The following is a 26,964-nucleotide window of genomic DNA, read 5'->3' as shown; positions in this document are numbered from 1 at the left end:
TATTATCTACGTCTGGTAGTAACGTGTCTTGCTTAAATGAAAATGTTTTCTTTTCTCTTAAAGAATGTATTATTTTTAAACACAAGTTGCCATTTTAAGGAAGTAAATGCCTATTTAAAAGTACTTATTTATGGGGCCTCCCCAGCAGTCTAGAGGCAGTGTGTTAAAGCATTACACTAAATGCCTACCATTAGGACACTTGCTCATGCTGTCATCTGTATTTTGGCAGATGTTTTATCTTTGCCACTGAGCTGTTAATGGAGATTTGAAAGACCAGGTTCTAAAGAAGAAAAATAGGTGTTTTTCCCAAGTTTGATAAATATTCTAAGTCCACAGTAATCACTCATATTATTAAAACCAAGTTTGTATTCCTTAATGTTAGTTCATCTTTAGCTATATAGGCATTGTTTTTAATACTTTAATGTTCTTTTTGTGATACAATTTTCCTATAACCATTTCAGCCATCTTACAGGTTTTTGCTGTTACCTTTTTATATAAGATAAAAATCTCTATATTTTTATATCTTGTGTCTCACTCAGACTAATATAGTGCACTCTTGGGTTGTCATAAAGCTACTTTTACTTTGTGTCCTAGTGCAGATAGTAGTTCCATGACAAAAGAGCAAAAATAATAGTGTAGGATTGATTTTGTTAAACTCATGTAGTACTAAAGTACATAGAGCACCCAAGAAATTTGATCCTGATATACCTAGACTAAGGACTTTTCCTTGTCATTACATAGAGTTGAAATGGAAATTATAAGTTCTAAACTCTGAATATTACATTTGCTATCTGTGGAACAGTTATATAAGACTCAGAATCTGGTCAACCGCAGAGTTTGAGATTAAGAGAATAAAAGTGCATATTTGAATACATGTCACACTTACAGTTAAAAGGTAAGGTAAGGCATTTGGCAACTGCAAGGTCTGTCAAAACTACTTTTTCCATTTTGAGCAAATATGAGCCCATGCTATGCTCTAAGCACTTTGTAAGGCCCTCTTGTGTATAAGAGATAAATTTCAGATCTTTTGCTTCTCAGTAACTTAAAATGTAGTATATAAAGGATAGGAAATTTTGTTTGTTTTTATCTCCTGGTGACATTTAATATATTTTAAGTGCTTGAGAAGCCCATAATTCTGGATGTTACTAACTTGAAACTTTCTCTCCCTTGCAATTCTAGGTTGACCACTTCTGTCCTTATAAGGCCACTTTAAATCTAGTGGGGGATTACTGAACACCTTGTGGACACCCCTACTTTCCTCCAGGCCTTTTTTGGTCTCTGTTGGGGAGAGAGCTGTCTAGATCCTCCTTTTTGACCCTAATTCTAACCCGATTCAGTTTGAGACTCCAGGTCTTCATACCAAGGGCTTGATCTAATGGCAAAAACTGGTAGGATTCACTTTGAGCTGTTATCTTCACTCATGAGCTTTGCTTCATTTACCTTAGTGACTGTTAGGCTTCTTACCCCATTCCTGAACATCCATTTCAAGCAGATAATTAACTTCCTACTCTACTGCAAAAAATAGTGATGTGTGGTGTGGACTCGCTCAGCTTCCCTCCCACCATTACTAAACTTATCTGCAATATCTTAAGCGGCCTTCATCTCATTCTCCTCCCTCCCCCAGTTTCAGAAGTATACCCATTCACCTTTCCAAGGAAAGGTTCACCTGTCTACAGCTCTTTCACTTCCACCATCTTGGAGACTTGCCCAGACAGCTTAATTCTTTCATCTTAGATCTCTACCTTTCCATTGGCTTCTTCCACACATGCTTAAGTTTTACCCCGTTTGGTCTTAGATCTTTCATCTTAGATCTCTCCTTCTCCATTGGCTCCTTACACACATGCTTAAGTTTTACCCCCTATTACAAACAAAGGAGAAAAACCAAAAAACCTTGCCCTTGTCCCCTTCTCCAGACTCTTTCTGTTGCTTTCTCTGTCTGCTTTCTTACACTGCCAAATCTATTGAAAAAAAATAACTGCTTCTTCCTTCTTCCCACCCATTCACTTCCCAGTGCATGATGTTTGCTCCCACTAGTCTGCTGATATTGGTGTAGATAAAGAAGCTAATAATGTAGTTTTTAATCTAGAGGCTGTCTTTACTCATACCATTTAAGAACTATTTTGTTCATATAAAGACCCTTCTTTGGTGGTCTGCAGTGGTATTCTTTGCTGCTGTCACTTCTTTTTCTCACTTCCTTGATTTGTTCCTCTTTAATGATTTTTCCATAAATCTTGGTGTTCCCCAACATTTTACTCTCTTCTTCCTGCTGTTTGCTTTGCAAGTACTCTCTGGGCAATCTTGATTATGCTCACAATTTTCACTTACCAGCTGTTATCTTGGTGATTCCCAGGTATTAATAGTTCTGACCTTTCTTCTTAAATCCAGATCCATATGACCTGGGAACTATTGGACATCCTCATTTCATTGTACTGCAGGTACTTTAATACCTAGCCTATTAAATATTGAAAGAATATTCCCCTGTAAATGTCCAAAACTCTTTTCTCAATAAAATCCACAATCTAATGAGTTACACATACTCTTAGTAAATAACTTTCTTTCCTCTTTCGCCTTGTTTCCCACATCCGACATATGTTGATTATATTAGATTTTTACTGTAATTTGGCTTTCTCTCCAGGTGTCAATTACCTGGACTATTGCAGTGGTGATCTCTTAGTGGGTCTTCCTTTCCTATCTCCCTTCCTGCCCTCAGTTTACCCTTCATACTACTGTACTGTTTTTTTAATGCAAGTAAACCTGAGTGTTTTGCTGTTGCTTATATTATCCAGTCCCAGCTCCTCAGAGTGACATGCAGGGAAGCCTTTACAGTATTTCTTTACCATCCCTTGTTCCTAGTGTTCACTTGAATAATCTTCTGCCTCCTATTACCCACTTTCCTTATTCCTCTGTGCATGTTACATACTCTGCCTGGAAAGCCCTTCCTTTTCTATACCATTCCTACTCCTCCTTCAAGACCTAGCTTAAATACCATCCTCTAGGAAGATCATTACATTTATATAATTCTTAAGAAACTCTTCCATGCAGTTTGCAACTGACTTGTTCCAGATTGTCCACTAAACTATGTTGCTTCTCAATTCCATAATGAGGTCTATTGAAGTGAGAAGCAGTGGAGGAGTCACTGGATATATGAAAGAAGAGTGAATCCTTTTTGCTACAGTGTTTAGATTTTGATTTCTTGGAATTCATACTTTACATTTTTTTACATTCATAGGGAATGTATTGCTTTGTATTTGTTGGACCCTGGATCCATACATAGGATACCAAATGAAGACACTGTCATTGTTTCTCTAACTTCTGAGACTAATGGAGATTTCGATTAAGGAAAACAGTAATTGCAGGATTCAGTAGTTGAGTGCAGTGACAAAACTTGAACAGGGGGCAGTATGAGCAATAAGGAGGGGATGAATACGACTGAGTAGTGGTAGGGGAGGAAGGGAGGACAGGACTGAACATCTCCATTGTGTTTTAGTAGGAAGAACCAAAAGTAGCAGACTATAGCTGCCATTTATTGAACATTTCCTATGTATGCAAAAGCACTGCACTAAGAACCTAATATTTATTATCTCATTAAGTCTTAAAATCTCTATGATGTATACACTGTCACTACACATTTTCTGGATGAGGAGACTGAGGTACAGAGGTTAAAAAACGTGCCAAAGGTTATACAAGTATAAAGTGCTAAGTCTTGAGCCAAGGTCTGACTCCAGAGTGTGTACTCTTACCTGTACACGTTTGCCAGCATGTGCAGAGGTATGGAGATGAGAGGGCATTTGCAGATTCATGGAATTGTAAGATGTCATTATGATTGGAGCTTAGTTTGGAAATGAGGGAGTACAGGAGGTGGGACTGGACAGGATCTTGAAGGATCTAGTTTGCATTTGATGATAACGCACTTAGAATTTAGCTTGAAGGGGGCGGGGGGTGTTGTTAAAGTGTATTAGGCAAAAGAGTGCACATTTGCATTTAGAACAGTTATTTTGGGAACTGTGGAAAATACATTGAGGCTAAGATGGGAAAACACTGAGGCTGGAGGTAAGGAGCTAGTCAAGAGGTTACGGCAGTATCTCAAAAGAAAGATGATAAATGTCTAATTCATACAACAGACATTGGATTGAGGAACCATTAAATAATAGGTTGAGCCTATCAAGAATTTTTCGTGGCTAAAGAGAGGGAGAAATCTAGCATGATTCTTACTAGGTCCAGGTCTTGTTGATGGATAGGTAATAGAAAATACTTTGGATGGTGAGTATTTGGGAGGGGGTTAGGAAGAGGGTAAATAGGCTTTTGGACATGTTGTCCAAATTTTAAATTAAGTGTAGTGCATTCAAGTGGAGGTGCACAGCAGAGTGTTGGTTTTCCAGGTCTGCAGTTGAGAAAGTTGGGGCTTGGTTAAACAAAAAGTGTGTAGATGTTAAAACTGTGGATTAAGGAGAATGATGGACCTGGATCATTGGGAGGAAGGTGGGCAGTGCTGGTTATGAAGTTCTGAGGAACACTGATACTTATTGTGAGTCAAGGAATAGATTTCAGTAAAGAAAGAAAGATGAAGTGCGTTGGACAAAGCAGTGGGAGGAAATTCAGAATCAGGAGCTATCGCAGAGGCCAAGGGACAAGAGCAAGAAAGGAGCTGCCTACTGGCTGAGGAACTATAGAGTAGTCAAGATACAGAGAAAACCGTGCACATTCAGTTTTTCACTTGTGATTATTGGAGCTTGGCAAGAACTATTATAGTGAAGAAGAGGTAGAGGCCAGGTGGCAGAGATTTAAGAAGTGAATGGGAGGTGAAGAAATGCGTTTAGATTATTTTAGGATGCTAGGGAAGAGATGAATGATTTTTTAAACATCGGCTAATATTTAAGCATTTTTTAAAGTATTACAAAAAACCCTATGTGAATGGCATAAAGGATGTAGGAGGCTGATAATCAGTTAGGGAAAGTCCTTAGGGAGATGAGTGGGTGTGGAGCCAGAAATGAAAACTAACAGGTGAAGGGATGCAATTCTGAAGAGGAAGAGGGGGTTGTGGATAGTTGGGGTTGTAAGTAAATTTATAAGTGGGAAGTATTGGAAGCTTCTGGCTTCTCATGTGAAGGACTCAGATTAAGAAATAGGGCTCCTGAAGCACCTGGGTGGCTCAATCAGTTGAATATCAGACTTCAGCTTAGGTCATGATCTCGAGGATTGTTATGTTGAGCCCCACCCATGTCAGACTGTGCTGACAGCCAGAGCCTGGAGCCTGCTTCAGATTCTCTGTCTCCCTCTCTCTCTGCCCCTCCCCCCCCTCAAAAATAAACAAACATTAAAATTTTTTAAATTAAAAAAAGTAATAGGGTTCCTTTGGAGAGTATATGATAAGCTCCTGCAAAAGAAGAGTGATTTAAGAGTTGTTGCAAAGGACAGAGGCTTTACGTAGCATATATAGAAAGATAAAAGATTGAAGACTTGAGATGGGTGGCATCTATGACAGTCTTCTGTTGTTTCCTTGGTAGCAACGCAAATTTTCTTAGACATCTGTAAGACTGGTTACACTCCTGCCCATCTATAGCACTTTCTTCATGCCAAAGGATAGCACTTAGGACCTTGTGTTACAAAAAGTATGTATCATTCTTCCAAGTGAGAATTGAAAGCTTCTAAAAGATAATTCTTGGGGCGCCTGGGTGGCTCAGTCGGTTGAGCATACGACTTCGGCTCAGGTCACGATCTCGCCGTCCGTGAGTTCGAGCCCCGTGTCGGGCTCTGTGCTGACTGCTCAGAGCCTGGAGCCTGTTTCAGATTCTGTGTCTCCCTCTCTTTCTGACCCTCCCCCGTTCATGCTCTGTCTCTCTCTGTCTCAAAAATAAAAAACGTTAAAAAAAAAAATTTTTAAAAAATAAAAGATAATTCTTGCTTTTTTTTTCTTTTCTTTTTTTCCCCCCCATCATTGTATCCCCTCATCCTATCAAAATATTTCAGGTCAGGTAATTCTCAATAAATGTTTATTGAATTTGTACATTTCTGAACTAGACTTGTGTGCTGTGACCACCATGTATTGAGCCCTGTCAGCAACACATAATAGCTGTTTTCAGGACTGTGGTATGAGATGGTTTCAGTTGGTGGTCTGTATTTACAGAGGTTGTGAAGTCCAGTATTTTTGGCATTTTATATAAAATAATTTCACCATTTCATTTGTTAATTTATCTGTAGGTCTTGTATCACTGATGGTTATACTTACCTATTCCTATCTGATTTAGACTGCTATAGGCATATCAGAATTTACTTATTCATGTTAATTGCCTATGTGCTTTTATTTGCTCTGTCTATTTTAAATCTTTTCTTCACTTTAATGTTTCATCAGAAAGCAATACACAAAAGAGAAAACCCAAATCAGATAATTTTACTAGGTAATAGGTTTTTTTTGTTTTGTTTTGTTTTTAAATTTTTTTTTTTTTTTAACGTTTATTTATTTTTGAGACAGAGAGAGACAGAGCATGAACAGGGGAGGGGCAGAGAGAGACACACACACAGAATCTGAAACAGGCTCCAGGCTCTGAGCTGTCAGCACAGAGCCCGATGCGGGGCTCGAACTCACAGACCACGAGATCATGACCTGAGCTGAAGTCGGACGCCTAACCGACTGAGCCACCCAGGTGCCCCATAGGTTTTTTTTTTTTTAAATAAATGTTTATAGGGATGGAGCTAGTAGTTAACATCTAGTAGAGTGGTATATTTGGACTACTTTTATTTATTAATTAGTACAAGGGTTATTAAAGTTATGGCTTATCCAGGTCAATTTTGCTTTGAATTTTATTGACAGCATTTATTCTACTTAAATTGCTTCAGCTATAAAATTCTTTTGTTACAACAAATAATTGAGTGCAATTAGTGCTTTCTGTATTCTTTAGAAAATTCATTCTCTAAATGTAAGTTATGAAATTATGGAGTATTTGCCAGCCATTTCTTTCTTAGAGCCTTCTAAAAAAGTTTGTTAGGAGAACCGAGCTCTTCACTTTTATCTCTTTTATTAAACGGTAATTTTTAGAAATATTCTTTTTTATCTTGACTCAAATACAAAATGACCAAGTGTCAAAGATTTCATTTCACATGTTAATTAATAAGTAAGCCAGCAAGATGGTAAAGCCACCTTGATTTTAAAAGAAAATTGAGAGAACAGACACATTTATAGGCAATCAGGAATGCTGAAGTGAATTTTCAAACCGATGCAAGACTGGTCAGTATCCTCAGGGCAATAAAATGTGCTTTTTTGAAATCCTCTCTTCTTCCAGCAGGGAGAAGTGAATTACAGAACAAAGTTTATTTGTGCCTCTATATACATGAATCATTTGCATTACTCAGTTTTACCAAAATTGTAAAATAGCCCAGACAGACAAACACAGTGAAAGGCACAAGCCCTCTACAGAATCAGATATTCCCAAAGAATTTGTCACACAATTCCTAGTACTCCATTGAAAGGAGACTCAGTAATCTTTTTGTCCATTTCAAAACCTTTCATTATATTTTCTGACACGTTCCGTTCTAATTCCAACGTCATACTTACTTCTCTCCTTTTTGTACATTGTAGTTCCCCCTCACCTCCAGTGCTTCCTTCTCAGGGGGAATAATTCACAACCCCAAGGCTAGGGACAATTACTGGAAGTACAGGTTTTGCCTGGCACTTGTGAATGTTTGGATGGCAAGCAATGCCAAGAAGTGGGAAGGGGTGAGCTGTGGACATCCCAAAGTTGGTTCAAACTGCACATTCCCAGAAATATAACAGTTTGGACCTGCCAGGTCCAGATTGTCACATTAAAAGGCTATGTTGCCTCACTTGTACAGTACTGCCCCTCATATTTAGAGTGTGGTATTGTTAGAGAGCACTTGCCCAGAAGTTTTCTCTTTTGGTGCTCCCCACAATTGTGTGAAGTAGCCAGTGTTTGTTTTTGATCCTCTTACTCACAGAGAGTAAACCAGGGCATAGAAAAGTTAAGTTAATTGCTTGATTTGTACTCAGGCTTTCTGAACATTGTTCACTTCATATTCCACTATGCATCCTGGCATTTAACTAAGTGGGCAGTTACTAAATAATAATTATGTTCCTAGAATAATAACATTCTATACCCCTGATTTTTATTCCCATTTTATGAATGTAGAAAGAAGAAATCTTAAGGATGAGCTATTGAAGATGATGTTTTATTTATATTTGTTAGTGCTTTGTTTTTTTGAGGAAAGAGCCGGCTAACTACTTAGGTAAAAGAGTTGATAAATGGCTGAGCAATGTGGAAGACCGCTATAATTTCCCCATATTCTTGCACATTTTAGATTTCATTTATAAGGCAACAATAGTTTATCATATGGAGAAGAACTGGATAAAATATGATGGTCCCCCTTACCTGTGGGGGGATATGTTCCAAGACGCCCAGTGGAAGCCTGAAGCCACAGATAGTACCAATCCTATATATACTATTTTTTCTATACATATCTATAATATTTAATTTATAAATTAGGCATAGTAAGAGATTAACAGCAGTAACTAATAATAAAATAGAACAATTACAACAGTATACTATAGTAAAAGTTATATGAATGTGGTCTCTCAAAATACCTTCTCTTGATAAAATGCCTACATGATGAGATGAAGGGTGTAGGCGCTGTGACATAGTGTTAGGCTACTCTAGCATCTTAAAATATAGAAATTTATAATGAAATGAGTGTATAATATGTAGAATTATAGAATGTGTCAGGAGGATTCTCTGCTTCCAGACTGGTTCACTGCAGGTAACTGAAACCACAGAAAATATGACCATGGATACGAGAGGATTACTCTGGACCCTACTTATTAGCAGTATCTGCTCTTGGTTTTAACTTGTTTTTTAGCTTCTTTTGAATGGTTTGTGGTTTCTGGGAGGAAAGAATACCTGTAATACATATTTGGAAATTGTTGTTCCATAGTTTTAATGAAATACAGGGGTGGGAAAATGCCTTTCAATTGTATATACTCGTTTCTAATACGTACAAAATGAGTATTGCTGTCTGTATTTTGCAGTGGGGAAAAAGCCACAGAAAGTGCTTTTTCTTCTTAGCATTCTAAGACTTTCCATCCTCATGGAGAGATGTGATGTGATTCATCTGGTTTACCTTTTTATATTATAGTAGACTCCATCATCTTTTTGGAAATGCAACATAAGGATAGAGATAAACTTCCTATCAGTTTAGCAAGTTCTATTTGGAGGAAGTATATGAAGTTGAGGTTGGATATAATGTTTGGTTTGATTTTCTGTTCAAAATTTTCACATGGTGAGGACAGTATTTTTCTACATATATCAGTAGGCAGTAACGATTACTTCAAAGCTTCCAAAGCCAGATACTACACCTGCATGTTCCAGCAGGGTTGCTGAATTTATTCCCAAGATGCATGGTAATGTGTACTTTGTATTACTGAGGTTGAATAAGGAAAAGTTACAGTGTTCTCTGCCAGCTGTGCACATTAATATTGAAATAAGTTGGGGGTTTTTTTCACCTTGCCTGTCTTCTGTATAGTTGCACTGTTTTCTTAAATGAACAAGAGAAGCATTGCTCTTTATCTTAAGGATTTGTAACATCTTAAACTACAGAATTCTATAATGAAATCAAACAATTTTCTTTTTCTTTTTCTTTTTCAGGTTCGGCTCAGCTAATATTTAACATAACCAGATCTGTAGAATACACTGCTTGCAATGAAACTGTTATCATCCCATGCTATGTTAATAATGTGGAGGCCACAAACATTAATGAAATGTATGTAAAGTGGAAATTTAGAGGAAAAGACATTTTCACCTTTGATGGCGCTGTAGAAAAGACCACTCGCGACGATAAATTTAAGAGTACAAAAATCATACCACAAAAATTACTAAATGGCATTGCCTCTTTGGAGATGAACAAGGAAGAGGCTGTTGTAGGAAACTACACTTGTGAAGTAACAGAATTAAGCAGAGAAGGCGAAACCATCATAGAACTAAAATACCGTATTGGTAAGATTTCTATAAAAGCTTCCCATTTATTTGTCCTGTAGCATCCTGATCCTATTAGAAAGGGGGCAGAATGGGGCTAGGCAAAGCACAGGCTATTAATAATGTTGATGTAATGTTTATCAGCTTTAAGATCATGAGTTTTATCTTACTTGCTTTTCTACTTTTCAGAGTAAAACTCCTTTGCTGTTGGTTAATTTGTATATTGTGTGGTTCTCACACTTTTGGTCCCAGGACTATTCCTTTGGGGTGAACAGTCCCAAGGTCATCTATGCTGCATTTCTGTTTGCTGCCATCAAAAGTACTCTCTTTCATGTGATTAATTTTCCAGCCCCTTTCCAATTATTTGGCCTTTAACCTTACACTTTGACCAAGGGTTGACGAGTGCCAGCCGTGTCCCCTCTGCAGAGACTAGATTAGGAGACCCAGGAGATTAAAAAATCAGATTATCATGGATAAGTCCTTAAGGCTTCCTATGCTTAGCTTTGCTTTGGTGTTTTCTTCATTGGCCAAGATTTGGAAGAACTAGAGATCCAATTCAGTGTATTTGAATTCAGCCTTGATTATAGCACCATGGTTCTGCCCTTTCTTCACAAACTTGGCTTGGTGAGTTGTATAAAGCAGTAGTTAGTTGAAGTAAACAACCTGCTTTCTTTTCTTTATTGTGCCACCTGATTTCTTCAACCACATACAAGTGCATCATGACCTTCTGTTTGAAGTATCTGTTTAGAATCACTAGACATACTACTGATTTTAGGATTAGACCATACTTTGAGAACCTCTGCTTTGATGGGACCAGAACAGTTCAGTTGGATCACCTCTTTGTCTTCCCCTAGTGTTGAGACATTATAAAATGTCTGTCACCAGACTGAGAATGAGCTGTTTAATTTGGTGGAATCTTTTGACAGTGTTTAGGATTAGGAATCAGGAAATCTAAATTCGATCACCTATTTTGCAACTTAACTATTTGCCCGTATGATCTTGAGAACTGTCTTCTCTGAGTCCAAGTTACCTCCCTTATCTCTGGGATGGGGATGAAAGTAGATCCCTGCTTTTATGTATTCTGCAGTGTAATGAGCATCAAATGAGATCTCATATGTAAGTTCTTTGTAAATCAAAGTGCTTTGCAAATGTTGGTTGTATTCCTGGAATGTTTATTTTATGAAGTAAGATTTATCAAGTTGTTGAAGCTGGCCTGGGGTATTGTAAGAGGGATTTTTGTGCAGTAAGGAATGGGTAGGAGATAGTTTAGAGCAGGCTGGCAGAGTTTGGAAGGCGATGCTGCTAGGAAATCTCTTGTGTTGTAACTTGTATTAATTTGACATTAACTGGGACTAAGAAGCTTTAAAAAAAAAAATGTATACCTTTCAGCAGGGTCTGACCATTCAAACACTGGGATTACCTGGAATTAGGTAACCTGACACCTACTTGAAATTTTTCTGAAGGAATGTATACTTATGTGGGAATGAAAAAACAAGATGGAGGGGGCGGGGAGCAGCAGTTTTGGAGTATAGCGTCAGTCCCTGAGAGACAGACTGTTAAACTCGAGATACGAGATTTGAAAGGCCAGAAGATGGAGTGAAGATGGATGGGAAAGAAATACCAATATCTGAGATGAAGACCAAGTTTATGTTTTCATGTGCAATTATTTTATTTTTCTTTGTTTTCAAAGTACCCTATAAAAAATGAGTTGTACTTACCTTTTGGGCCATTAGAATGAGAAGGTACTATTTTCTTGCAGAGAATGTTGAATACTATACAAGAAGTTTCAGACATTTGGCTTTGCACCCATTTTTATTTTTTGAAATAAAGATTCATAGGAAATTGTAAAGATTGAACAGAAAGATGCTGTCTACCGTGCCCAGTTTCCCCCAGTGATTACATCTTCTGTAACTGTAGTAAAGTATCAAAACCAGCAGGTTCACAATGGTACAATGTGTGCATATTTCTTTGTCATTTTATCACATGTGTATATTTAAGTAACTACCACCACAGTCAAGATTCAGAACCATTGTGCCATTAACACAAAGATCTTCCTCATGCAATCCCTTTATAGTCACCCCCAACTGTTCCCAACCTGGCACACATTAATGTATTCTCTATGGCTATGATTTTGTCATTTCAACAGTGTCGTATAAGTAGAATCATACAGTATTTTGAGATTGGCTTTTTCTACTCAGCACAATGCCGTTGAGAACTATGCAATTTGCTGTGCGTATCAATAGTTTGTTTCCCCCACACTTCCTCTCTCTGAGCTAAGTAGTATTCCATGGTATGGGTGTATCACAGCTTGTTTAACCATTCACCTATTGTAGGACATTTTGGTGGTTTCCAGCTTTTGGCTATTACAAATGAATCTGCTGTGAAAAATCGTGTACAGGTTTCTGTGTGGACGTAGTCTTCATTTCTCTGGATAAATGCCCAGAAGTATGATTAGTGGTTGTATGTAAGTATATGCTTAGTTTTTAAAGAAACTGCCAAACTGTTTCTCAGAGTGGTTATTTCATCTTACGTTCTCACCAGCAACATACAAGCCATCTAGTTTCCCCACATCCTTGCCAGCATCTGGTGTTGTCTCTGTTTTACACCCATTTTTGACTGGGGGAAGAAATAAACCTCCTCTGCTCAAAAATGTTAATTTGGGGCAGGACTCTTACTGTGCAGTACAGAGTCACTATAGTAGTGCTACTTGCCCATCATGTGGACTTTGGAGATTTAGCAGGAGAAACCATTATCACTATGTTGTGCTTTTTTTTTGCCAATGTAGGCATAAATGAGGAACAGAAATTACTTAATAGAGAAATCTACTTAATGGAATGTGGAGTAATGGTGACCATTTGTGTTCCTTTTCTGAGCACTAGGACTGAATGTGTAGAATATTATATATGAATTAGAGTTTTATATACCTCTGGTGTCTCTGTGTAGTAGTATACTTTTGGAAGGAGCACAGGACTTGAATTTAGAAAGATTTTTCTATACTTCACCATTTCTAGTTTAAGAAAACTAGGTTGAGAAACTCAACCAATCTGGCCCTCAATTTTTTACCTGTAAAATGGGGATACTGTCTCCATGACAGAATTGTTTGGGATGTATATAAGTTAATATTTCTCTTTCTTAAAAAGATTTATTGAGTACCTACTGTTCCCAGGCACTGTGCTAGGCACTAGGGATTCAGTAATGAGTAAGATGTGATCCCTACTTTCAAGGAAATGATAGCAGTATAAATAAGAACAGTAAAATAACCTAACATTTATTTGAGCGCATACCAGATACTTTATGTATGTTGTGTCCTGTGATCTTCTCAAGAACTCTAGGAGATAGACATAGGTCTTACCATTTGTTAGGTGAGGCAACAGGCGAGATTTAAATTACTTGTTCAAGGTTTGAGTCACACCAAGATTTTAACCTAGATCTATCTGTCTTCAAAACCCAGTATTTTTCCAACATAGTACATGGTTTCTTTGAAAATACCTCGTAAATAACCAAATGCTAAATGTAAATATGTTATAAAATTTGTTATCAATGTCTTTGTTTATATCATTAATGATACAAAAGCTTGGAGGCTTAAAATTTTATATTTCTCCAAGTAAGTTATTAAGGTTTTATTTAAAAAGGTCAGTTCAGGGGTGCCTGGGTGGCTCAGTCATTTAAGCGTCTGACTTCAGCTCAGGTCATGATCTCACGGTTTTTGAGTTCAAGCCCTACATCAGGCTCTCTGCTGTCAGCACAGAGACAGAAACTTAAAAAAAAAAAAAAAAGGCCAGTTCAAATTCAGCAGAGTTGCCGTTTCCATTATTGTCAACGTGATATACATTATGCTTCAAATGCTGACATGAGGGCATTGCAAGATCCTTGTATTAGTTTTCTAGTGCCGTATTAGTTTTATCATATTAGTTTTCTAGTGACAGTGCTGACCATGGTGTAACTAGGTTCTCCATACAGAGTCTTCACAAGGCTGAAATCAAGGTGTTGGCCAGGCTGTGTTCTCACATGGAGTTCAGGGGCCTGTTCCAAGCTCACATGATTGTGGCAGAATTCAGTTCCTTGTGATCGTAGGACTTCTTTCTTTGTACTTCTGTTTCTTTGCTAGATGTCTGCTACGGGCTTTTCTCAGCTCCTAGAGGTCACCTCATTCCTTGCCACACAGCCTCTTCCATATAATAAAGCCAGCAAAGGAGAACCTTCCTCTTGTACAAAGAATCTCTCTCACATTTTGATTTTCTTTTCCAGGAAGAGCTCAGACCTTTCTCAGAGCTCACTTGATAAGACCAGCCCCCTCTTCTCCCAAAAGCAATTTCCCTTTCGTAAAGCCAACTGGTTGGGCACCTTAATCACATCATCAGGATCCCTTTTGATACATAACACAACAGAATCATGGAAATGAAATCCATCATATTCACTTCCCCATCCCTTCTTCAAGGGGAGAGAATTATAAAAGGCTGATTGTAGGGAGCAGGGATTTGGGGAGCCACCGTAGAATTATGGGTTTAATTAAGTAACTGGGGACTAGCCTAGCCTAGTCAACACATCAAAAAAGTCATCACAGTCCTGAAACATCACGTAAAAATGTGGCTTGAATTTTAGTGTTATAAATTTTATTTTAACCTTCTTTTGTGGAAACTGGTGTTTGTGAAGGTTTACCATGTATATATTTGAAGGAAAGGCACATTTAATTTGTTTAAGTGATCTCTTTACTTTTTCCAGTTACCCCTTTTGTATACAGTGATAAGAGGAGTGAAGTACTGGGTTTTTAGAATACTTAGGCTGGGAAGAAAAATTTAAACACTCATTCATAGACCATATCCTCTTAATATCATTTCTTTGTTTTTCCACTAATAAGTTCATCTTCTTGAGACCACACTACCTGAACAAGAATTGGGGAAGAGTAATGGGCAGAGTTGTCAGCCACAGCTTGAATGGAATAGCATTGCCTTTGGATTATCTTTCTTATTCCTAAGGTGGAAAAATATCCAATAGGGACTATTTTAAGCTTAGTTTATTTTCTTAGTACCATAAACATTGAAAATTGAGAAGGACCTTAGAGAAGTATCTTATCTCTTTTCGCCCCTTGAGGAACAATAGTTAAAGTCATCTGATAATAGTACCAAGACAGGTCAATAGCTTAATGGGTATATAAGTGGTTTTATATAAAACATTGGCTTTTTCCCCCCAGCATCTCATTTGGTTCTTGAATGTCCACTTTGGTGACCCTCGGACTCTCCACCTTAACAAATTAGAGAGAGGTAACACGTTCGTGCCAGTGAGAAGAGGTAAATTATGCCAGAGGTCTGAAGCAGTGATTTTAAACTGAGAGAATGATGGACCACCATGTACATGTGTGCGTATGTGCACACATGCACACATACACACACTCTTGCTGTGGAGAACATATTACAGTCTTGGGGTGAGAGCTGAGAGGAAAGAGTGTGTGAAGTTTGAATAAACCTTCTAGTAAGTTTCAGTTAAGCATCTCTTAGGCAATAATATTTTTTATTCTATAATCCTACTTTCTGTATGTCACTGAAATGTTTCTCATACTTCTCATTATTTCGGCATAGAGGCTGGGAGTTTTCCAGTAGTCATTTAGTCTCTTTCACCATCTCACTCATGAAGTACTTCTATCACATGCCAGGTAATTGGTCATTCAGACATTTTACCTCAACATGTGACATGATGAAACTCTCTTCCTTCCCAAAGGTCTTGGTTTATTAGTAGGCAGTTCTAGTTGTAACTTAAGTCAAGCTAGAACTTGACCTTTTGTAATTTCTCTCATGAAGAAGGCTGTGGTGTTTCTCTCCCAAGCTTGTTTTTCTCTAAGGTAGAAATCCCTGGTTCTTCTAGCCATTGCTTATGTTTCAGGATCCCCATTCTAATCACCTTGCTTTGGAACAGTTCCTTGTTATGTGTTTAAACGTGAGGAGTGAAAATGAACTCAAGATTGTATTTGTGGATCACATGTTGCTTTCCTGCTACTACACAATTGCTGCAGCAACTTTATGATCAGTCCTGCTTCTTAATCCATTGTCTACGTGGCTGGCAAAGATTTTAAATGAATCAGGTCATTTTTCTCCCCTGGATGAAGCTTTCGAATCACTTATCATTGTTCTTGTGATAAAATCCAAACTCTTATTACAAGCTATTAAGACCCAATATGACCTTACCCCAGGAGACTCTTCCCATCCCCTCTTGTATCATTAAATTCTAGCCACAGTGGCCACCATTTTGTTGCTTGAATTTGCTGTTCCTTTGGTGTCTCTTCTTCCCTGTCTTTATGTGGCGCAGATCCAGTTCCTCACCCAGAGACCTCTCCTTACTACCCACAAAAGTCTGATCTTCATTTCCTTCCCCTGCTCAAGCTCATGGTCCTACTTGCCAAATTCACAGTGGGTCTTAAGTTTCAATAAATGTTTGTGAAATAAGTGAAAAATGAGTGGTCAGACCATGGTTAAACACATCTCTCAATAGGTTTCTGTCAATATGTTCTGAGATTATTTTGTTGCGTAGGCAGGGAGGTCAGTGAAAGAACATTTCATTGTTAGCTCATCTTGAACATACACTGTTCATGTTGATCAGATACTGGTTGTATTTTGAATGTAGAGCGCACAGGATTTGCTATTGGACCAGGTATGGGGTGTCAGAGAAACCAAGGAGTCAAGGATGACAATAAGATTTTTGGCCTGATGAAATGGGGAAACCCTAGGGGGGAGGTTTGTTGGGGAAGTAGGGGGAGGTCTCTCAGAAATCTGTTTGGGACATGAAAACTTAAGATACTTAGGATTCTTAGTTCACTGTGCCTCAGTTCCCTCAGCATTAAGGAGGGGCTAACAGTTCCTCATATAATAATTGTGAGAATTAAAGAGTTAATGTAGACAACTCAAAATAATAGAGAACGTAGATTAAGAATAGTCATTAGATCATAGAGCTTTTAAATCCTTTGGGCATTAGATACAAAAACCTAAGCATAATTTACAAAGATTTTTCCTGGTAGGAATTTTGGCCAAATTGAAATAGGTTTTCTTTGGTGTAGGAAGATACACAGTAATATAGTTGGAAATTACGGTATTGATTCAGAGTATCTGAAAAATCCATCTCTTGGTAGAAACGCAAAATTTAAGATACGGTCTTCCATTCACTCACCAAACTATCTCATGATTAAACCTTCAGCAGTAAACCGTTGAGTCTCTAGTATATACAGGGCAAAATGCTCAATTCTGAAAGGTCATATCTCTAAGACAGAATTTGTAACGTTATTTTGTGTGGATCATTGCGAATGTTTATCAGGTTTTAACGTAAGAGTAGCGCAAGAAATGCATGGCTATCATGGTGGTACGAAAGCACACAAGATTCTTCACACTCCAATATGGAAAGACAGAGCCAGGGAGGATTTGAGTGAATAGGGTTGGTTTCAGAGGAACACCAGCGCTTGCTTTGGGCAGTATTGAGGAATGTTCAGCAAGTCCCCATTGTAGAGGCAAACTTTGAAATGTTTTTAGTGCATTTGCTTAGCTTTATTGTTAGGGAAGAAATACCATGATAAAATCAGTGTATTAGTGTTAAGATATGATTCAATTTAATTTTTAAAAAGTTCTCAAGTTATTTGATATCTTAATGTCACGATTTCTTTCATATAGACTGTGTGACTGTTATTTTCACTGTCTAGGTAACATGTGACCCACTTAACAGAAGCTTCCTTAATACCTAATGTTAAATCATTTTAGTAAAGGTTGACTGAGTACTTGGTACATGTCAAGCTTTGTTTTAAGCCCATTTCACATATTAGCTTTGTTAATAGTCACAACAGTCCTTCAGGGTATAGGTATTCTGTTGTACTGGGGTTAACAATTGAGGTCACTGAAGAACAGAGAGGTGTTAAGACTTTGTCCAGGGTCACAAAGCTTGTAACATAGAGTTAGCTTTCAAGCCAGCCAGAGCCCTGTTCTCAGCTGTGCCATACTGTCTTCTTCCACAAATCATAGGTTAGGGAAAACGTGGAAAACACACTTAAATTAGCTTCTTTTTTCATAAATAAAATTTGTTGTATAAGTAAATTATTTGTGTAATTTGTAATTATTTTAAGGCCACAGCTTAATAAATTATTTTTATATTCTATCTTTACAGTAAAATATATTGTTGACTATTCAATGGCAGGACTTAACATGATTATAGTAAATATTAATTGCGACTTTTGTTTTCTTCCCAGTTTCATGGTTTTCTCCAAATGAAAATATCCTCATTGTCATTTTCCCAATTTTGGCTGTACTACTTTCTTGGGGACAGTTTGGTATTGTGAGTAAGTATTTATTTCTATTTTTTGTTTATGTTTTAATGATGAAAAGATTATTTCTGGGAGGTAATATCAGTGAAATATTTTACCTGACTTGTATTAAAAAGTGTGATAATGTGATAAATAAGAATATACAGTCTTAATATTCTTCTTGATTCATAAGTGTTTTTTTTTTTTAATTTCTTAAGAATGACTGGTGGGAATCCTAGCAATAACAATACCTCAAACTTATGTAGAGTTTAATATTTTCAGAGCATTTACACATATTATTTTGGCAAAGAGATGGTCACAGCCCACCTTAGTGTTAGGGTAGAATATTATACTTTCTATTTTCCCAGTTTGCACTTGTCCGTGTCCATGTGTTCATCAAAAGCCCCATTTGAACTGTGTGTTGTCATTCTTACTATGATTCTGTAAGGAAGTGGCCACAGGAAAATTGTGGTTTTGGATCGTGTTTTATTGTAATAATCACGTGACCAAACTTGTCAGGGAAAATCTTGATGCTATATCAGAATCAGCATTAACAATGTAGAATGGTCACTACTAGGTGAAAAGGTAGTATGTATTCTGGTTGATGCTTATACTCAACCATATTTCCCTACTGGTTTGGTAAAAGAAATTTACTAAATTAGTGGAGTTCTGAGGTGACAGTGTAAACTTCTAAACTTTTAACATGTGAGATGTATTCCTCATCTCCCTTTCACACAGTGAGAGGTCAGTCATTGAAGGCCAGCAAGCATTTATACGAGGCAAGGTGTGAATGATGCTGATTTCATTTATTTCATTCTATAACTTTTAAAAAAGTAAAAAAAATAATAAAATGTGGTAGTGGATTGGCTTATTGTATATTTCATGAATTTCACTTTTACTCAGAAATCTAAAGTGATCTGAAAATGGAAGAGAGATGACTGATTATATATTCTAAGGGCTCTTCTCAATGTATCACACTCTGGAAATGCTTTGTGATTTCAAAGCTGTTTTCAACTTTTGTCTAAAAGGCAAAGAAAGGGAAGAAAAGGGCTAACAGTGACAACTGTCAAGACATTTCACAACTTTTATTTTCAAAAAAGTGTCTAGACTTCTTATGGAAATTTTCTTAGGATTTCGGTAAGTCTTTTATATCAGGAAAAAGACTGATACAGCATCAAGACCTATTCAGTCTGTATTGATGTTAGGGAAAGCCTTTACCCTTATTGGTAGCCCCAGGCCTTAAGCCTATGTCATATGTTTGAAGTAGAGAATAGCCTTTTTTTTTAAGATAATGAAATTATTTCATAACAGTGTGATTTGTTGCATTTGGTTTGATTGAAGTTTGCTGATCATAGCATTCTCATTAATGACATAACTTTTCATTGACTGAACCAGGAGTTAGCCTGTTTACTATCAGCCCTATTTTTACAAAATAAGTTTTACAATTTTTTTCTGACTCAAAAAATAATAGATACCACTTTAAGAACCCTTATACAAAATTGGAAATTATAGAGAAAAAATAAAAATCTGAAGTCCCAGAACCTAGAAATAAACTATTCGTATATTATAGTGAATTTTCTTCTTCCCTTTCTGTTTTTTCTATGTATTTTTGTTAACCTTTCTTTAAGAAAGAAAACCATATATGGACTGATGTAACTTACATACTTACATCCTAATTTCCCCCCTTGTTTTCAGAAAATTTTTTATAGCTGCCTATGCTCTACTTTTATGGATGCAGTATAATTTACTTAGCTCTCATCTTGATGGATATTAAGGATGTTTCCAAGTTTTTTGATACTATGCTAAAGATAGGTAAGACTGGAAACGGCAGAGGTATTTCTGCTAAAGATAGGTAAGACTGGAAACGGCAGAGGTATTTTAAGGCTCTTGATACATACTGCCAAAATGTTTTCTAGAAACTTTGTATCAATTACTACAGATGAGAATATCTGTTTCTTTAATAAGTTTATTTATTTTGAGAGAGAGAATGAGCAGGGGAGGGGCAGAGAGAGAGGGAAAGAGAGAATCCTAAGCACTATTACTGCAGAGCCTGACGCAGGGCTTGAACTCACATACTGTGAGATCATGACCTGAGCCAAAACCAGGAGTCGGACGCTTAATCGACTAAGCCACCCAGGTGCCCCCGGGTGCTGTTTTTTACCGCCTAATCCTGACATAATTATAATTCTAAAATCTTTGCTAGTAATTTGATGACAAAAAAAGCATCCATCTTGTTTTAATTTTCATTTTTGTGTTAGGTTGAATGCTCTTTTTTTGTATTTATTCCACTGATCATATTTTAAAGAACATGCTAATTAAGCTAAGAAAATATTTTGATGGCAATTTTTTATTTAGGCTCTTCTTAGAACAAGTATATGTGGGGTGTGTGTGTATGTGTGGAGGAGGACCTATATATTTGATTCGCTCAGTCTGGACTCACATTTAAAGGTGTTTATGATAAGAATACCTATTTATTTGTGGAACTCTTGCTCCGTATGATAGATGCTGTGGAGCACATCTGCAGTCACATTTTCATCTCACAAGAACTCTGTGGGGGTAGGTACCATTGTTATTCCCATTTTGTAGAAAAATACGGAAGTGCAGGTAGGTTAGGCAGTTGGCCACAACCCCCCAGCTGTTCTCTGGTAGTACTGGGATTTGAACCAGTGCTATTTACCACTGCAGTATACTGCCTCCGTGTCTTGAACTTACTTTGAGAACTTTTTTTTTCCATGAAGAGTGAACCTATATGTGGGTACACATACTGAGTAGATGAAACTATTACTGACAGAGCAGAATGTAGACCTACTTTGTTTTAATTTATTTAACAAATGTCTATTGACAGGGTGCCTACTGATTGCTAGGCATGGGCTATAGGCTCGAGATGTGGAAGTGAAATGCATATTGCCCCTGGCTTTGTAGCACCCACATTTCAGTTGAGGAGACATGTAAGTGTGCATGTTCTGTGCCTTCTGTCACATTTTTGGGATAGTTATGAATCTAAGTCTACCTTTTACTTTGGTATGCTTTCTAAGAGACCTCCTATTTATGGCCTAGAGATTCCACCAAACAGGAGAGCCCCTCTGTTTTTCACTTGCCACTTGGTTATATGTTTTTTTACAGTGTGGTATCATGTAGCCCCTGAAGTATTAATAGTAACTCAGACCCATGACTTTCACTTTCTATATTGCTAGTTCTCCTTAACTGTTTCAGATTACCATTTATAGTCTGTATTTGACCACTGGAGGTTTTCCTCAGTGGTTTTCTGGTTCTGCATGTCAGTCTTTTGGTAGCCCAAGATTAAACTTGGACTTTCCATAGGCTAAACATGTAGTAAAGAACAGGTTGTACCTTCATTTTTAGGAGAAAGAGTTACTTTCTACCAGAAATGTATCTTGAACTGTATCTCAAGATGCCATTGATCCTACTGAGGAAGAAGCCTGAGAAGACTTTTAAACTGCTGAAGCCAAGCCAGGACTTGGTGAGCCCTAGACCATGTTTTGAAGACAAAGGTTTCTCACAGGGAAATGTTCCTGAATACCTTTGCCTTTATCTTTAACTCATAAACTTTTAAGCAGAATCTTAATGCTTAGCAAGCTCAGAGGTTACTAGAATCAAACACTGAGTCTCAACCAAAGTCACAAATCCCTAGTAGTATTGTATTTGAGGCACTTTGTGTTTTTTTCTAAAACTATACCAACTCACAGTTTCCTGCTTGACAGTTTCCCTTAATGACAATTAAGGTACTGGCTTGATTTCCAGGTTTCTTCTTTCTTAGTCTTTGACAACATACCAGGTAATTTCTATCATTTAGGTGTTTCATAAGTGGTTTCAAGTGTTATCCACCAAAATCTCTGGTTCCTACAGGGTTAAGATTCAATTCCATATCAGGAACTTACTAACATTCTGAAATTCTTTGAGTTAGGCATATACATTCTTACTTTTCCTTCCTTTGAACTTTTTACAAGGAGTCTTTCCACAAAACTGTGAGACAATAAACGTGACCAGGTAAGCTGAAACTTTGCAAAGCAATCTAAAATAAATGCAAAAAACTTCTATTGCTCCACGACCTTTAACATTTTTGTCAAAACATTAAAACTTTTACTGTCAGTAATAACACTAGTAGGAAAGGAAAAAAAGTAATACTTAGTAGACGGTAAATTGAAACATCAAAAACATTGAGAATTAAAGTGTTTCATCAAGAGTAGTTGGAACAGTGCTTGCCTCATTTTTTTTTTTAACCATTTATTTATTTTATTTTATTTTTTTAATTTACATCCAAGTTAGTTAGCATATAGTGCAACAATGATTTCAGGAGTAGATTCCTTAATGCCCCTTACACATTTAGCCCATCCCCCCTCCCACAACCCCTCCAGTAACCCTCTGTTTGTTCTCCATATTTAAGAGTCTCTTATGTTTTGTCCCCCTCCCTGTTTTTATAGTATTTTTGCTTCCCTTCCCTTATGTTCATCTGTTTTGTATCTTAAAGCCCTCATATGAGTGAAGTCATATGATATTTGTCTGTCTCTGACTATTTTCACTTAGCAAAGTACCCTCTAGTTTCATCCACATAGTTGCAAATGGCAGGATTTCATTCTTTTTGATTGCCGAGTAATACTCCACGGTGTGTGTGTGTGTGTGTGTGTGTGTGTGTATGTATGTGTGTATATACCACATCTTCTTTATCCATTCATCCATCCGTGGACATTTGGACTTACCTCCTTCTTATTATAGAACTTTGAATACAGAGCAGGCATCTTTTTTATGCCTCAGTGAATTGTCATACTCCTTTTTAAGTTGGGATCAGCTTCCAACATTTTATCCTTTGCATTTACAGGGTTACACAATATCTCCCACAGTTTCTTTCACGTGAAGTTTTTTGCCAGAGTCACCGCTCTTGGGACATCTGTGTTCCTTTTGTCACAACCTACTCACTGTCCCCATTTATGCCAATAAGTTCACTTTTACTGAGTTTCTCTGACTGTATATCTAGAGTCCCTGGAATGGCAGTATTGTTGATATTCCCTCATCCAGTTGTTTCTTCTATGATGCCATTTACATTTTATTCGAATTTCACTTCCAACATTACCACTTTATATTTCTTTACTCTTTCATCTTTGTTGCCTGTTTCCTGCTTTGATAATCCATCATAAAGTATCACACTGATTTATTACTGGGACACAAGGAAGTTACACAACACCTGCTTTGCTGTCTGTGCATGAACTGAATAACAGGTGTTCAGTGAGCAGTCACCAACAGTCTTTGAAAGAAGTGACATGATTGGTCACTGATCATGATACACATCTGATATTAACAGGGTGATTTGTGTACTGAAGAGATAACAGTGAAGTTTGTACTTCATGCAAGTACTCAGTTAATTTATTGTGGTATTGTGATAACTGAAATTTCTACTGTAATTTGGGGGCATTTGTGTTATTTAAACCATGGCAACTGAAATTCATGCATATTGAAACTGAGCCAAGTGAGGACCACTGTAATTTATTTCATATTCATGCATTCTGGGCATCTTTCATGTCCTTTTCTAACTTTCTAGTCCTTGCTCAAAATTACTCCACAAAGATTTTGGTTACTGCTCAGAGGTATTTGGTTATATGTTCCTGTAGAAGTCATTGTTGCGAAATTCAAGGAAAAAAATTACCACAACAGCTTTGAGATCCTATTAAGACCTTGAATCCAATTTTTAGGACTATTTTATTGATACTGAAAGTAGTTAGACCGTGAGCACACCTAAAAAAATAACGTAATGGAACAGGGGATTTCTTTGTAGATCAGAAAAATCATTCTGAAGAAGTGAGGATATATACTAATTTGCTCCAGGAAATTTCTATCCAGGAAGGTAAAATATCGGCACAATAAATACTATTACAAAGAATCATTCTGTGCCCTGGTTGATGGATACTATTAATAGGACTTTGTTACTAAGTTTCCTTTGAATTTCATTCACTAATCTTGGACTTAGAGTGCCTTCCCTTGGTCCTTTCCACATAATTATCACACTGTGTTATTAAATGTTTTTATGCCCTGGTTTTATTGTAGGAAGAACTGAACAAAACTGTAGCTTGGCAGTATACTCTTGTAGAAATGTAATTGTTATTCCTTCGACTTTTTACAAATTCAAACATCCCAGCTTCCTGCATATACTCTGAAGATATGGCACCATCCATAAGATCAGGGAACATTTGGAACCAAGGAAAGGAAGTTACTGTGTTGGACATCCTCTTCTTTAATCTTCTGTATTCAAAGTACTTTCTGTACAGTGCCTGGGCTTTTTTATTTCTGCGTCCTATAGACCAGGAATGTGATTTTTAGTCAGGATTCATTTTTACCAAATTGTTTCATCAAAGCCAGTTGGATAGTGCATGCAGTTTATTATAAAATCCTTTACTTGCCTTTTGGCAAGTAATCAGTTTATAATGGGTAGTCATACTCTGTTTCCTCCAGCACCAGATTCACATAGCATTTGTTATTTTTTTTATGAGTATGTTAAATATTTGTAAAGTAGTAATTTAATTAAATAATTAAAAATTTGGAAATTGTAATTTCACTTTCAAAGTGATTGGATGTGTTTTATCCTGCATCAAAGACAATATTGATTTGCAGCTGAACAGATACCAAAAAGATCTTACAATTACTCTCCTAAAGTTGTCAGAAAATAATGAAGTCAGACATGTCTCCCTTTATGATTTATTCTTAATCTGGTACGCATTACATCTCGCTGGTTAGCCTTCTTATCTGACCACTAACTCACTGACCACTCAGTAGAGGAAACATCTAAATGTCATGCCTTTGAGCAGATATCACATTCATAGATTTGGGGGTTTGTTGGTTGGATAGACTGAGGTCTTTGTAGATCTGTATGGGCATATTGAATCCTGTCTTTGGAATATCATGAAAACTAGGGTGACAGCTTTTATTTGATCTCCAAGTTGATCTAGTAATTTCACTATATTTTATCAACTACAGCCTGCATTTTTTTCTTGTATGTCCTTTCTGTTAGTCACAAGGAGACAAGAAAACCTAAATGGACTATCTATTCATGACATTAGCTGTTGTTTCAGGTGGTTAGAGGGACATGTCATTTTTTTATTCACATTTGAATTTGAAGATTAAATACATAAAGGGGCTTTCTTAGGCTAGAGGAGACCCACACCTTTTACTGAACTGGGAAAGAAGGCCAGGGAATAACATTCCATCAGTCGCTTCTCCCTTACCCCTAACACACACATACAGGTGCACACGCATGTACACACACACACACACACACACACACACACACACTAGAATGTAAGGGCTTTGAGGCAGAAGTATTTGGGTTTTTTGTTCAATGCCAGCACTTAGAATAGTGATTATCACATGGTAAGTGCACCATTATTGTTGCATAATCATCTGCTTGTACCTTGATTTCATTGATAGGATTTCAGCTAAGAAAAGGGCTTGCTACATTGTCGGTATGTAGTAAATATTTCTAAAACAAACAAATTAATCAGCCTTGCTCATTTCTGAGAAGTAGCTGGCTATATTTAATTATTTTATAGAATATGTAAAAGGGGAAAATTTTAGAATTCCTAATTTATTGTCAAAAATATAATAGTTCTCCCCCATATACTTGGTACTCCTTTGTCAGGCAGCATTAGGGTTATAAGTTTTTGTTATAAATACTGACAACACCAAATGCTTATGAGGATGTAGAGCAGCAGAAACTCTCATACATTGCTAATGGGAATGCAAAATGGTACAGCCACATTGGAGGACAGTTTGGCAGTTTCTTTAAAATCTGAACATGTTCTTCCCATATAATCTGGCAGTTGTGCTCCTTGATATTTATCCAAGTGGAGTTGGAAACTTACGTCCACACAGAAACTGGCACACAGATATTTATGGCAGCTTTACTGTTCTACAACAGGTGAGTGGATAAACTGTGGTACATCCATACACGGATATTATTCAACAATAAAAAGAAATGAGCTCTCAAGTTGCCATGAAAAGACATGGGGGATACTTAAATACATATTATTAAGTGAAGTCAATCTGAAAAGGCTGCATACTTTATGATACCAATTATAAGACACTCTGAAAGAGCCACAATTGTGGATATAATAAAAAGATGAGTGATTGCCAGGGAAGGGGCTAGGGGTGGAGGAGAAATGCATAGGCCAGAGCACAGGATTTTTAGGGCAGTGAAGTTACTCTGTACGATATAATGATGGATAGGTGTCATTATACATTTCTATAAACTCAAGAACATACAACAAGAGTGAACCCCTACTGTAAACTAGGGACTTTGGATGATTAGGATGTGTCAACATAGGTTTATCCTTTGTAGAAAATGTACCATTTTGATGAGTAATGTTGATAATGGGGAAGGTCACTCGTGTTTAGGGGTAGGGTATATATGGGAATTCTCTTTACCTTCCTTTCATTTTGTTGTAAACCTAAAACTATACTAAAAAAATAAAGTCTTAAAACATAAGGAGTGTTATTGTCTTATTTTTTGTATTGATTTCAGTACTTTTAGCTGAGGAGAATCTTTTAACACGTGCTGATTTTTAAAATTACATGGATTTTAAAAATCTATGCTAAACAACCAGGAAGTTTGATAAGAGCCTGCAGTTAAGGGCAGAAGAATGAAACTGGACCACTTCCTCACACCATACACAAAAATAAATTCAAAATGGATGAAAGACCTAAGTGTGA

At 37.0% G+C, this 26,964-nt stretch overlaps 1 protein-coding gene across 8 annotated transcripts in view; it reads left to right on the top strand.

The window, feature by feature from the left end:
* The window catches only part of CD47 (CD47 molecule), a 47,183-nt gene that overhangs the window by 2,498 nt on the left and 17,721 nt on the right, over positions 1-26,964 (top strand). For 7 of the 8 annotated variants that reach the window (XR_006207031.1, XR_006207033.1, XR_006207032.1 and 4 more), the window contains exons 2-4: positions 9,651-9,998; positions 18,196-18,285; positions 20,752-20,805. Coding sequence is in view for 4 of the 8 variants with exons in the window: in XM_042954757.1 (XP_042810691.1) it covers positions 9,651-9,998; positions 18,196-18,285; positions 20,752-20,805 (492 nt within the window). In the remaining 4 variants the exon portion in view is untranslated. The remainder of the gene's footprint in view (positions 1-9,650; positions 9,999-18,195; positions 18,286-20,751; positions 20,806-26,964) is intronic. The other variant, XM_042954758.1, reaches the window with a different exon arrangement.

This window comes from Panthera leo, chromosome C2 (genome assembly GCF_018350215.1).
Source record: "Panthera leo isolate Ple1 chromosome C2, P.leo_Ple1_pat1.1, whole genome shotgun sequence".
NCBI classification, from domain to species: domain Eukaryota; kingdom Metazoa; phylum Chordata; class Mammalia; order Carnivora; family Felidae; genus Panthera; species Panthera leo.
The sequence above is the reverse complement of the archived record's forward strand: the minus strand, read 5'-3'. Positions and strand labels throughout refer to the sequence as shown.